This window comes from Palaemon carinicauda, chromosome 3, assembly GCF_036898095.1.
Source record: "Palaemon carinicauda isolate YSFRI2023 chromosome 3, ASM3689809v2, whole genome shotgun sequence".
Classification (NCBI taxonomy): domain Eukaryota; kingdom Metazoa; phylum Arthropoda; class Malacostraca; order Decapoda; family Palaemonidae; genus Palaemon; species Palaemon carinicauda.
The window spans coordinates 148,521,146-148,536,145 of record NC_090727.1 but is presented as its reverse complement, the minus strand read 5'-3'; the positions used below and the strand labels follow the sequence as shown (position 1 = coordinate 148,536,145).

At 37.7% G+C, this 15,000-nt stretch overlaps 3 protein-coding genes and 1 pseudogene across 3 annotated transcripts in view; all 4 read left to right on the top strand.

The window, feature by feature from the left end:
• The window catches only part of LOC137638614 (cuticle protein AMP4-like), a 1,029-nt pseudogene extending 906 nt beyond the window's left edge, over positions 1-123 (top strand).
• Positions 1-15,000, top strand: part of Hakai (E3 ubiquitin-protein ligase Hakai) — a 263,961-nt gene that overhangs the window by 112,810 nt on the left and 136,151 nt on the right. The gene's annotated exons all lie outside the window — the stretch shown is intronic.
• LOC137638618 (cuticle protein AMP4-like) lies at positions 3,412-4,185 on the top strand. The gene is made up of 3 exons (XM_068370867.1): positions 3,412-3,475; positions 3,580-3,785; positions 3,909-4,185. Exons 1-3 carry the CDS (start codon positions 3,467-3,469, stop codon positions 4,075-4,077), a joined length of 384 nt encoding a protein of 127 aa, XP_068226968.1. The 5' UTR covers positions 3,412-3,466; the 3' UTR covers positions 4,078-4,185.
• LOC137637925 (cuticle protein AMP4-like) lies at positions 10,603-11,297 on the top strand. Its single transcript, XM_068370033.1, has 3 exons — positions 10,603-10,626; positions 10,731-10,936; positions 11,060-11,297. Exons 1-3 carry the CDS (start codon positions 10,618-10,620, stop codon positions 11,226-11,228), a joined length of 384 nt encoding a protein of 127 aa, XP_068226134.1. The 5' UTR covers positions 10,603-10,617; the 3' UTR covers positions 11,229-11,297.

Here is a 15,000-nt window from a genome sequence, read left to right as displayed (position 1 = left end):
CGAATAAACGAATTCACAGCATCTTTGTCTCAACTTCTCGTCGACAATATTGATTTGTATATATTCAAGATGATTTGTTATATTAAATAATACAAAATTGAAAAATAAACGAAGAATCAAGATATTTGCTGTTGTTAACTCCCTCCCCCCCCCCCCCCACACACACACTACAAGTTTTGTATTGTAACAAACGATATCGGGTCAATGACCTTCGATGTCAGGATGCCAGAACACTCAAAAATCAATCAATCATTCAATCCAAGTTTTGTACTTCCCTATTACGCAAGGGCTACATGTATCGACCTTGCGATTACAACTGTCAGCAAAAGCACTTTGAATCTTGAGAACAAATCAGTAAACCCAGTGAATGTTTCAAACCCAATGAATATATGCTAACCCAAAGAGAATGTAAAAGTCTTTTCAAATACGAAATCTACATTGGTAAATCTCTTCAAGTTCAAAAGGCGGTACCGTCTGACTTGCCTTCATTAGTTCTCCTATAAATGAAATGTCAGTCTATTTCATTCTTTGACCGTTGAACTGATTACTGTCTCGGTGCAAAAAATATAATTCCAATAAATTGGTTCTAATAAGGGTAGTAGGTTGACCAGGGTGCGAGCCACCCGTTGAGATACTACCTCTAGAGAGTTATAAGGTCCTTTGGTCAGACAGTACTTCATTGGATTCTTCTCTCTGGTTACGGTTCATATTCCCCTTGCCTACACCTGCACAGAATAGTCTGGCCTATTCTTTACATATTCTCTTCTGTCCTCATACACCAGACAACGCTGAGATTACCTAACAATTCTTCTTATCTCATTGGTTAACTACTGCACTGTAATTGTTCAGTGGCTACTTTCCCCTTAATAAGGGTAGAAGTTAGCTATGGTAAGGAGCTCTTCTAGGAGAAGGACACTCCAAAATCAAACCATTGTTCTCCAGTCTTGTGTAGTGCCATAGCCTCTGTACCATGGTCTTCCACTGTCTTGGGTTAGAGTTCTCTTGCTTAAGGCTACACTCGGGCACTATTGTATCTTATTTCTCTTCCTCTTATGTTAAAGTTTTTATAGATGATATAAAATATTTATTTTAATGTTGAATTGTTCTTAGAATATTTTAATTTTTCATTGTTTTTTCCTCGCCGGGTCTATTTTTCCTGTTGGAGCCCCTGGGCTTATAGCATTATACTTTTCCAACCAGGGCTGTAGCTTAGCAAGTAATAATAATAATAATTGATTAGATGTTTTCAAAGTAGCACGCCAACCCCTCAAAAACACGCTGCACCAATTTCATTATGCTTGAGCTCTCTCCTTTCGTAGCTAACAACACAGCCACCCATCATCCACCACTCGCTCGCACCCCAACCATCGACTTCTACAGCCACTAACTGCCGCTAATCGGCGCAGTTTTTACTACTACCTCTCCAGATTCAGGGCACCTATTTAAAATGTTCAGTATGTCATTTTTTAGAGGGGGAGCCATGTACCAACCGTGTGTCACACAATTGTACATAATTCCTTTTGTATATATTATGCTTGTATCTTCGCTCTTCCCTCGCACTAAAACGAACATGAAAATTCATGTCTGGTTTTCCTCTGTAATATTGTCACTTTCTCGAACATGTATTTTCCTGTTGCCTTGATGTTTTGTATATAAAGGAGAGTGTTCCTTAATAAACAACTCAGTTGATTGCATCCTGCCTTTGAGTTCACAACCTTCTCTCGGCCCGTCACAAAACTATCGAGCCTGCGCGGTTTCGAACTCCCGTCAAGCAGATTGTCGGACAGGGGCGTTCTAGTAGGCTACCACAACCCGGTGAGAAGAACATCTTAAAAAAGAGAGAGAGAGAGAGAGAGAGAGAGAGAGAGAGAGAGAGAGAGAGAGAGAGAGAGAGAGAGAGAGAGAGAGAGAAACATAACTGCGGGATAATTGTTACTGATGATTTTCTTGACAAAGCTCAGACGCCTAAGCAAGAGGAGAGATAATAGCAGGTTTAGAAGAGAGACAGTAACGTCCACTCGATCCTTCTAAGGCTCCTGAGTTGCACGCACACCATGAGTCCCGTTCAACCAGTAATAATTCTTGGAAGATTTCAGATGCACATTCAGGGAATCCGTCAAAAGTCATTAGAATGTTATCAGCAGATTAATAAGATATCAATTTCTGAAGTCTTGTACTAGCAAGGATTGCTGTTATAAAATAATTATTTTAAATCGAAATTAAATTCGTAAGAGGAGCTTTGATACACACTGCTCAAAATATGGATTATTGAACCATTAACGACATTTTAATGAGAATATAAATATTCCCTTACTTTATTCCATCCCAATACAGATTTCAAAATCATTTATATTTTATTTACTTCTTGCGGTTTGGACTCATTTCGTATTATATCCTTAACCCTTCTATTTGTAATTAATTATTGACGATTTTTTTTCAACAAACGGTACTGTAATTACAATGTATATGCATTAATAACCATTTGATATTAATAATGACGCATTTCAAAATGATAGTGTTATTAACTCATTACTTCTAACAATGTATACTACAAAAGATATTACCCAAGTATGTGAGTCTCTTGACGTTTTCATTTCGTTTGCGTGAATGTGAATGAAGTGTATAACGTCCGGAAGATCGGGATATGTATTTCATTATCTTTAATTCAAGACCTTTTGCTGTGAAGTGACTTTCATTGATCATCTTCACGAAATCATCATTACAAGTGGAAAATGAAAGGAAGTTGAAGCTCCAGATCGTTAAACAGACATATCCTCTGTCGTCTTGCAACAAGATCCGGAGAATTATAAGAGGCAGCTAAGTTATATAAACATAACCACACACACACACACACAAACACACACACACACACACACATATATATATATATATATATATATATATATATATATATATATATATATATATATATATTATATTTGAAATTTTTGTGTATGTTTATACATATCTCAAGACCTTGATAGTATCATAAAAATCTGTCCCTAGTACAGTTAAACTCCCGTTCCAATCCCTTACAGTACACCATTTCCTTATATTAATCATAATCACCATACCCCCCTACCCACACCCCCTTCTAATACCCGTATCCCCCTGAAATACCATCACGTCATCCATTGCCACCTGAATTCTTTCAATTGCAATCGGGTCAGTCTCAGGTCAGGATTATAAACATCTCTAGTTGACCAAAACATCTTTGATGAAGTTTACTGTATATTTCAATTCTTGCATCGAGGGATCATGCGGAAGTCGTCAATTCAATTTTGTCCCTTTCGCTCTTCCAAGTTACTTCATCTCGTACCCACCTATACCCTCCACCACCTTTGCTGACCTTTGGTATAGCCTCCATGGAACCCCCTTACTCCCTCCCCCCTTCCTCGTCTCCCCTTTTAGTATTTAAGGGGACGTCGATCCTCTGCAGGCATCAGTTCCACGACTCCGATCCACCATGAAGGCTGTAAGTAATTCGGATAAACTTTTCTTTTTCTGTTCCCGTCAGATATATAATTTCTTATGACTTAAAGACTTAGCAAAGCTATACACTAGTGCCTACATCCTTAGGTCTTCGTCCTCTGCCTCGCCGCCCTGGCCTCCGCCGCCCCCAAGCCTCAGGGAGACGGCCCTGTGGTGGCCATCTTGAGGGACGAACGCGTCGACCAAGGAGACGGAAACTTCAACTACGCCTTCGAGGCCGACAACGGCATCTCCATGCAGGTCTCCGGTACCCCGGGTTCCGAGGGCCAGGTCAACATGGAGGGAGTCTACCTGTAAGTCCCAGGTCACCTTAATTAACCCAGGTCTTGTGTTCAGTTGGAGAAACATTACTGTTTATTTTGAAGTTCTAATTGTGAGTGGTGGCAGCTTTATGCTAATGCTGTGTTGTCTTGCAGTCTTCCTCTGGCTGACGGAGGCTTCGCCGAGATTCGCTTCATCGCCAACGAGAACGGCTTCCAGCCCTCAGGAGACATCCTCCCCACCCCCCACCCACTCCCCGCTCACGCCATCGAGCAGATCCGCTTCGCTGAGGAACAGAGAGCTCTGGGAGTCACCTTCGAATAAACAATTTCATAGCATCTTTGTCTCAACTTCTCGTTGACAATATTGATTTGTATATATTCAAAATGATTTGTTATACTAAATAATACAAAATTGAAAAATAAACGAAGAATCAAGATATTTGCTGTTGTTAACCCCCCCCCCCCCCAACACACACACACTCCAAGTTTTGTGTTGTAACAAACGATATCGGGTCAATAACCTTCGATGTCAGGATGCCAGAACACTCAAAAATCAATCAATCCAAGTTTTGTACTTTCCGATTACGTCTGTCAGCAAAAGGAGTTTGAATCTTGTAAACGAATTATTATTATTATTATTATTATTATTATTATTATTATTATTATTATTATTATTATTACTTGCTAAGCTATAACCCTAGTTGGAAAAGCAGGATGCTATAAACCCAGGGGCTCCAACAGGGAAAATAGCCCAGTGAGGAAAAGGACCAAGGAAAAATATAAGATTTTAAAAACTGACATTACAAAAAATAATTCCTATATAAACTATAAAAACTTCAGAAAAAACAAGAGGAAGAGAAATAAGATAGAATAGTGTGCCTGAGTGTACCCTCAAACAAGAGAACTTTAATCTAAGACAGTGAAAGACCATGGTACAGAGGCTATGGCACTACCCAAGACTAGAGAACTATGGCTTGCCTTCGTTTGTTTTCGCATAAATAAAATGTCAGTCTATTTCATTCTTTGACTGTTGAAATGGTTACTATTTCAATGCAAAGCAATCTTAATTCCACTAAATTGTCACTAATGACTGATAAAAAGTTTTCAAAGTAGCACGTCAACCCTTTCCAAATACGCTGCACCACTTTCATTTTGCTTGCGCTCTCTCCTCTCCTAGCTATCAAGCCACTTCCGTTTCTGCACAACACAAGCTTATTGCGTAAATTAGTATCTATCCTTCCTGAAGTCCATCCAACGCGTGACCCTGGAGGAAGTAGTTTCCATAGGATTCTGCTTTGTCAGAAACCTAGCTCTCAAGTGAAGGATTGATGCTCAGATTCTCTGCACTCAAATGCTGTTGCACAACATTCCAAGTCAAGTTACAAAGCAACATTCTGTAAATCCTCTGGGCAGTTTTCTTGAAATACGACGGACTACATTTTCTGATCAACCTGGCCATGTACAGTAACTATGTCAAGCTGACGAGTGGTGGCATTCTATAAAGCTGCTAAAGAACATGATATAAATCTACTTAACAAACGTTTGTCACGTCTGTCGGGGTAGAATACTTTAAGTAGTCGAATGATGATATAAATAATACCAGGCCACGATCTACAACACTGTCCAGCGTCGGCTTGTAAAGTCTCAACATAATGTCTGTTACGTTCCTGGGTTTCGTTTTGATATTCATAGACGTTGATGTAAAACTGTAATTAAACGCCTAGTATATTTTTCAGGATTGTTCCAATAATAATGATAATGATAATTCCCTTCCCGTAAAACCTAAAAATATAACAAGAGGAAACAAAAACTGACACTGCTCTGTCTTGAATATTTCTCTGACAATTGCAACTCCAAAATCCATCGAATTATTGACATTTCTTGAAGTCGTAAATCGTCTTCATTTTTTTGCAATGCCAAAACTAAAACAATTATTTATATTTTTCAATCTTTTTTGGCTTCTACTTTTATCATGTTTAAAACAAAAAGTTCGTCTCAAAGTCTTTTCCAAATTTATCATTGATCCTTTTGGACTTCATTATTGTAAAGGAGATTTCGCTCAATAGTCACTGGATGCAATTTAACTTTCGTGTAATTTTTCAACAATATTTTTTCCGCCTGAGGAACACCATCGAGTTCTAACGCCTGTTGACGACAGAAGGTAAGAACATCCCAAAACAGCTTATGCAAGTTTTTTTTTTTTTCTATTATCATTATTTCTTTTTGAACGTCTGTTTTGTTCACTAATCTATAACTAGGAACCAGAAAGTTCTTATCTTTCCATCTCAATTAGATCTATTCTTCAAACCAGATATAAACTCTTTGCATAGTTCATTTTGTGACGTTTGGTCTCTGCAAATCGTAACTCAGTTATGTGATAATGTGACCATTTTTTGTGGAAGGATATATTCAGACACCATGATTTTTAGTTACATTCATTGTTATATTTTATAAATTATTTCTTAATACGGTTGTTCAGTCGCATAATCTTTTGTAATATGAATAATTTGATATTCAAATTATTCGTATCAACAATATTCAAAGTAAAGAATTACTGATACTCCACCAATACACGTGAGACACCAGGAAAAGTTTCCCAAGACAAGATATGTTCTGCTGTGTGACTGAATCCTTTAAGTATTTATATACTAATTAAGTATAATTTGCTGCCATTACGTGTTCAATATGATGCTATAGGGTGTCCGCGTACAGGAACAAATTGATAAAATGACGAAAAACCTTTTCAGTCTTCTATGTTCCTCAATATTTCAGAAATTTAGATTTAAAAACAAATCACATCCTAACTTGTATTCATGAAAGTCACGAATAGGAAATGATTGTAAAGAACGTAAGTTTAGCCAAGAGAAATAACACAGAGATGCATGAACACCGACGATGTTATTTAATGATATTCATCAACAATTTCCAGAACAGAGCTTATGACAATGGTCTTCATTAATAAAGGTCTACCTCACGTGAATTGTGTCTAAGGGAAGAAATCGCTCATAAAGATTACCCCAATAAAGTATAGCCACTTAGTTATTGTCCTAAATGATCATCCTGATAATTCTGATAAAGTAAATTGCTCTGATTATTTCATAAAGTCGAACAAGCTTCATGCATACGATTGGTATGACCCGACACTGTCCGACCAGCTGGTAAAACATCAAGACAATTTCTTCTAAGCGATTCAAAGTAGTTTTGTGAGATTCGAAGCTAATTGTATTTCGAAGAATATAATTATTGAAGCCTACTAGGTTAGGTAAAATTAGGAAATCAAATCGCCTAAAATTACATATAAAAATCTGACGATATATCAGTTTAGTGAGATCGGTGTTACTGTATGGACATAAGCCATGATCTCCAATAGATTTAGTAGATTTGAGAACAAAGCCCTCAGAAGGATATTGAGAGTTAAATGGCAGGACAGGATTGGAAATGAAACTATAAGAGAGATTACTCGAGTGTCATATGTGGATGAGATCATGATGAGGGGTAGATGGTGATGGTTTGGGCATGTTCTTCGCACTCCCCAAGAGGGATTAGTTCACCAAGCGTTCAGCTGGGCCCCACAAGGTACTAGAGGAGTTGGAAGACCCAGGCCTACATGGCTGAGGACTGTGAAGCACGAAGTAGGAGATGAGTGGAGAAGTATTAAATTTAAAGCTCAAGATAGAGACGACTGGCGAAATCTAACCGAGGACCTTTGCGGCAATAGGCGTAGGAGATGATGAATTCCTGTTTTTTAAGTGACTGCATATATTGGGTTTTGAAATTACAGATGACGAGTGAAATAAAGATGACCAAAATTGGGGGGTAGGCTGAAGTCCTTAGAAGACATCCACAGTCTGTACATTGAATACTTCTGGAAACGACTGTTGCAGATTCAAAATGGAAAAGGTGGCTTGAAAATAAAATAAAAAGTCGTTTTTATAATTTTCTAGGATTATTATGATAATTATATTAGAATCTGAAAAAGTCAAAGAAAAGTCCTTCGCGGTAGAATAGCTTAGCAAATGCTTCTATCAACCAAGTCAGGACTTCAAAACGAACGATAGAATTTTGAAAAAAGAATATTATTTTTATGAATTGAATCAAAAGAGCTAAATGTAAAAAAAAAAAAAAACCTTCCGAAAAGAAACTTTGATTATAGAGCCAGAATATCCTCAGAAGTAAAATCGTCATGTGAAGCTCATAAAGAAAAAAAAACTTTGCCTTGGAAAAAAACCTTCCATTATCATTGGGATATCATCTCAAACCTGTTTGAAGAACCAGTTAGGAAGGCATCGTATAATTAATCTTCTCTGCCGTCGTCTTCGGATAATAGTTACGCAATTTAAACAACACGAAAAGCTGAAACGATGCGAGTTTACCTCTCTACCTGATAATTTTCCAATTAATTGTAGATTTATTTATTCACTAAATCTTTATTAATCTCTATGCTAAAAGATTTGTAAGAAAGATTGCATTTGTGTCGTAGGGATATCGTAGAAATATTTATATGTCACGGTCAGCTCTCCCCGTTCATCGGGGCTTGAGGAGAGGGAATAGTCATACCCTGGTAAGAGAGGGTTGCGTGTGGGTGCCTATCTATCTACAGTAAATATTTAGCAGTCATTTTTGTCGGCTCGCGTACACCAGTATTAGAATACTGTAGTTTACCTCAAAGCTAAAACAAAGACGACGAATACCGGAATACCGTTTTTCTGCCGAGTGAAGCAACGCTCTTTTCTGAAGAGGTCAATAGAATAAGATTTTCGTTTATAAACACATTTTCCTGTTTTATTAATCGGACACAACCAGAACTCTATATCACGTTCAGATGAGTAAAAGAGGTGAAATTATGATGATGATTTTGTAATGTGAAGTACAGTGTACTTTTCCAATTGGCGTATCATATCTTGCAAGGATCCTGTAATAAGCAGTGTCCGTTTAAAGGTCACTCGTGAGTTACAGAGGTAAGGGGCAGGACACTGTCCATGGATGCATATGATCAGCACCCAAGCCTCCATCAAGCTAGGACCAGGGAGGGCCAGCCAATGGCTACTGATGACTCAGCAAGTAGAAGATAGGCTTCCTAACTCACAAAGATGGTGAGATAGCAGACATTGCTAGAAACTATCGAGCCTGAGCGGTTTCGAACTCCCGTCAAGCAGATTGTCAGACAGAGACGTTCTAGTAGGGTACCACAACCCGGTGAGAAGAACATCTTAAAAAGAAAAAAAAAAAAAAAAGAGAGAGAGAGAGAGAGAGAGAGAGAGAGAGAGAGAGAGAGAGAGAGAGAGAGAGAGAGAGAGAGAGAGACATTACTGCGGGATAAATGTTACTGATGATTTTCTTGACAAAGCGCAGACGCCTAAGCAGGTTAAGAAGAGAGACAGTAACATCCACTCGATCCTGCTGAGGCTACTGAGTTGCACGCACACCATGACTCCCGCTGAACCAGTAATAATTCTTGAAAGATTTCAGATACACATTTAGGGAATCCGTCGGAAGTCATAAGAATGTTATCAGCAGATTAATAAGATATCAATTTCTGAAGTCTTGTACTAGCAAGGATTGCTGTTATAAAATAGTTATTTTAAATCGAAATTAAATTCGTAAGGGGAGCTTTGTTACACACTGCTTAAAATATGGATTATTGAACCATTAACGACATTGTAATGAGAAGAATATAAATATTCCCTTACTTTATTCCATCCCAATACAGATTTCGAAATCATTTATATTTTATTTACTTCTTGTGGTTTGGACTCATTTCGTATTATATCCTTAACCCTTCTATTTGTAATTGATCAGTGACGATTTTTTTTCAATAAACGGTACTGTAATTACAATGTATATGCATTAATAACCTTTGATATTAATAATGACGCATTTCTAAATGATAGTGTTATTAACTCATTACTTCTAACAATGTATACTACAAAAGGTAATACCCAAGTATGTGAGTCTCTGTTTTGACGTTTTCATTTCGTTTGCATGAAAGTGAATGAAGTGTAAAACGTCGGAAGATCGGGATATGTATTTCATTATCTTTAATTCAAGACCTTTTGCTGTGAAGTGACTTTCATTGGTCATCTTCATGAAATCATCATTACACGTGGAAAATGAAAGGAAGTTGAAGCTCCAGATCGTTAAACAGACATATCCTCTGTCGTCTTGCAACAAGATCCGGAGAATAATAAGATGCAGCTAAGTTATATAAACACATAAACACACACATATACACACACACACACACACACATATATATATATATATTTATATATATATATATATATATATATATATATATATATATATATATATATATATATATATATTATATTTGAAATTTTTGTGTATGTTTATACATATCTCAAGACCTTGATAGTATCATAAAAATCTGTCCCTAGTACAGTTAAACTCCCGTTCCAATCCCTTACAGTACACCATTTCCTTATATTAATCATAACCACCATAAACCCCCCCCCTACCCTCACCCCCTTCTAATACCCATATCCCCTGAAATATCGTCACGTCATCCATTGCCACCTGAATTCTTTCAATTGCAATCGGGTCAGTCTCAGGTCAGGATTATAAACATCTCTAGTTGACCAAAACATCTTCGAAGAAGTTTACTGTATATTTCAATTCTTGCATCGAGGGATCATCCGGAAGTCGTCAATTCAATTTTGTCCCTCTCGCTCTTCCAAGTTACTTCATCTCGTACCCACCTATACCCTCCACCACCTTTGCTGACCTTTGGCATAGCCTCCATGGACCTGCCTTAGTCCCTCCCCCCCACCTCGTCTTCCCTTTTAGTATTTAAGGGGACGTCGATCCTCTGCAGGCATCAGTTCCACGACTCCGATCCACCATGAAGGCTGTAAGTAATTCGGATACTCTTTCCTTTTTCTGTTCCCGTCAGATATATAATTTCTTATGACTTAAAGACTTAGCAAAGCTATACACTAGTGCCTACATCCTTAGGTCTTCGTCCTCTGCCTCGCCGCCCTGGCCTCCGCCGCCCCCAAGCCTCAGGGAGACGGCCCTGTGGTGGCCATCTTGAGGGACGAACGCGTCGACCAAGGAGACGGAAACTTCAACTACGCCTTCGAGGCCGACAACGGCATCTCCATGCAGGTCTCTGGAACCCCAGGTTCCGAGGGCCAGGTCAACATGGAGGGAGTCTACCTGTAAGTCCCAGGTCACCTTAATTAACCTGATTTGTTTTTTATTGAAGAGACATTACTGTTTATTTTGATTCTCTAACTGTGAGTGGTGGAAGCTTTATGCTAATGCTGTGTTGTGCCTTGCAGTCTTCCTCTGGCTGACGGAGGCTTCGCCGAGATTCGCTTCATCGCCAACGAGAACGGCTTCCAGCCCTCAGGAGACATCCTCCCCACCCCCCACCCACTCCCCGCCCACGCCATCGAGCAGATCCGCTTCGCTGAGGAACAGAGAGCTCTGGGAGTCACCTTCGAATAAACGAATTCATAACATCTTTGTCTCAACTTCTCGTCGACAATATTGATTTGTATATATTCAAAATTATTTGTTATATTAAATAATACAAAATTGAAAAATAAACGAAGAATCAAGATATTTGCTGTTGTTAAACCCCCCCCCCCCACACACACACTACAAGTTTTGTATTGCAACAAACGATATCGGGTCAATGACCTTCGATGTCAGGATGCCAGAACACTCAAAAATCAATCAATCCAAGTTTTGTATTTTCCGATTACGTCTGTCAGCAAATGCAGTTTGAATCTTGTAAACGAATTATTATTATTATTATTATTATTATTATTATTATTATTATTATTATTATTATTATTATTACTTGCTAAGCTATAAACCTAGTTGGAAAAGCAGGATGTTATAAGCCCAGGTGCTCCAACAGGGAAAATAGCCCATTGAGGAAAGGAAACAAGGAAAAATATAAGATTTTAAGAACAGTAACATTACAATAAATAATTCCTATATAAACTATAAAAACTTCAGAAAACAAGAGGAAGAGAAATAAGATAGAATAGTGTGCCCGAGTGTACCCTCAAGCAAGAGAACTTTAATCTAAGACATTGAAAGACCATGGTACAGAGGCTATGGCACTACCCAAGACTAGAGAACTATGGTTTTATTTTGGAGTATCCTTCTAGAAGACCTGCTTACCATAGCTAAAGAGTCTCTTCTACCATTGACCAATTACAGTGCAATAGTTAACCCCTTATGTGAAGAAGAATTGTTTGGTAATCTCAGTGTTGTCAGCTGAATGAGGACAGAGGAGAATCTGTAAAGAATAGGCCAGACTATTCGGTGTATATGTAGGCAAAGGGAAAATGAACTGTAACCAGAGGGAAGGATCCAATGTAGTACTGTCTGGCCTGCAAAAGGACCCCATAACTCTAGTATCTCAATGGGGGCCTGGTGCCCTGGCCAACCTACTACCTCTGAATCAGCAAACCCAGTGAATGTATGCTAACCCAAAGTGAATGTAAAAGTTTTTTTTAATGGGAAATATACATTGCTAAATCTCTTCAAGGTCAGAAAGGTGCTGCCCTCTGACTTGTCTTCGTTTGTTTTCCCCTAAATAAAATGTCAGTCTATTTCATTCTTTGACTGTTGAAATAGTTACCGTTTCAATGCAAAGCCATCTTAAATCCACTAAATTGTTTCTAATGACTGATAAAAAGTTTTCAAAGTAGCACGTCAACCCTTTCCAAATACGCTGCACCACTTTCATTTTGCTTGCTCTCTCTCCTCTCCTAGCTATCAAGCCACTTCCGTCTCTGCACAACACAAGCTTATTGCGTAAATTAGTATCCTTCCTGAAGTCCATCCAACGCGTGACCCTGGAGGAAGTAGTTTCCATAGGATTCTGCTTTGTCAGAAACCTAGCTCTCAACTCAAGGATTGATGCTCAGATTCTCTGCACTCGAATGCTGTTGCACAACATTCAAAGTCAAGTTACAAAGCAACGTTCTGTAAATCCTCTGGGCCGTTTTCTTGAAATACGAGGAACAACATTTTCTGATCAACCTGGCCATGTACAGTAACTCTGTCAAGCTGACGAGTGGTGGCATTCTATAAAGCTGCTAAAGAACATGATATAAATCTACTTAACAAACGTTTGTCACGTCTGTCGGGGTAGAATACTTCAAGCAGTCGAATGATGATATAAATAATACCAGGCCACGATCTACAACACTGTCCAGCGTCGGCTTGTAAAGTCTCAACATAATGTCTGTTACGTTCTTGGGTTTCGTTTTGATATTCATAGACGTTGATGTAAAACTGTAATTAAACGCCTAGTATATTTTTCAGGATTGTTCCAATAATAATGATAATAATAATAACCTTACCGTAAAACTTAAAAATATAACAAGAGGAAACAAAAACTGACACTGCAGTGTCTTGAATACATTCTCTGACAATTGGAACTCCAAAATCCATCGAATTATTGACATTTCTTAAACTTGTAAATCGTCTTCATTATTTGCAATGCCAAAACTAAAACAATTATTTATATTTTTCAATCTTTTTTGGCCTCTACTTTTATCATGTTTAAAACAAAAAGTTCGTCTCAAAGTGTTTTCCAAATTCATCATTGATCCTTTTGGACTTCATTATTGTAAAGGAAATTTCGCTCAGTGGTCGCTGGATGCAATTTAACTTTCGTGTAATTTTTCAACAATATTTTTTCCGCCTGAGGAACACCACCGAGTTCTTACACCAGTCGATGACAGAAGGTAAGAACATCCCAGAACAGCTTATGCAATTTTTTTTTTTCTTTTTTATTATTTCTTTTTGAACGTCTGTTTTGTTCACTAATCAATAACGAGGAACCAGAAAGTTCTTATCTTTCCATCTCAATTAGATCTATTCTTCACACCAGATATAAACTATTTGCATAGTTCATTTTGTGACGTTTGATCTCTGCAAATCGTAACTCAGTTATGTGATAATGTGACCATTTTCTGTGGAAGGATATATTCAGACGCCATGACGTTACATTCATTGTTATATTTCATAAATTATTTCTTAATACGGTTGTTCAGTCTTATAATCTTTTGTAATATGAATAATCTAATATCTAAATGATTCGTATCAGCAATATTCAAAGTAAAGAATTACTGATACTCCACCAATACACGTGAGACACTAAGAAAAGTTTCCCAAGTCAAGATATGTTCTGCTGTGTGACTGAATCCTTTAAGTATTTATATACTAATTAAGTATAATTTGCTGCCATTACGTGTTCAATATGATGCTATAGGGTGTCCGCGTACAGGAACAAATTGATAAAATGACGAAAAACCTTTTCAGTCTTCTATGTTCCTCAAAATTTCAGAAATTTAGATTTAAAAACAAATCTCATCCTAACTTGTATTCATGAAAGTCACGAATAGGAAATTATTATAAAGAACGTAAGTTTAGCCAAGAGAAATAACACAGAGATGCATGAACACCGACGATGTTATTTAATGATATTCATCAATAATTTCCAGAACAGAGCTTATGATAATGGTCTTCATTAATAAAGGTCTACCTCATGTGAATTGTGTCTAAGGGAAGAAATCGCTCATAAAAATTACCCCAATAAAGTATAGCCACTTAGTTATTGTCCTAAATGATTATCCTGATAATTCTGATAAAGTAAATTGCTCTGTTTGTTTCATAAAGTCGAACAAGCTTCATGCATACGATTGGTATGACCCGACACTGTCCGACCAGCTGGTAAAACAACAAGACAATTTCTTCTAAGAGATCCAAAGTAGTTTTGTGATATTTGAAGCTAATTGTATTTCAAAGAATATGATTATTGAAGCCTACTAGGTTAGGTAAAATTAGGAAATCAAATCGCCTAAAATTACATATAAAAATCCGACTATATATCAGTTTAGTGAGATCGGTGTTATTGTATGGACATAAGTCATGTTATACCAATGAAATGATCTCCTATAGATTTAGTAGATTTGAGAACAAAGCCCTCAGAAGGATATTGAGAGTTAAATGGCAGGACAGGATTAGAGATGAAACTATAAGAGAGATTACTCGAGTGTCATATGTGGATGAGATCATAATGAGGGATAGATGGAGATGGTTTGGGCATGTTCTTCGCACTCCCCAAGAGGGATTAGTTCACCAAACGTTCAGCTGGGCCCCACAAGGTACTAGAAGAGTTGAAAGACCCAGGCCTACATGGCTGAGGACTTTGAAGCACGTTGTAGGAGATGAGTGGAGAAGTATTAAATTA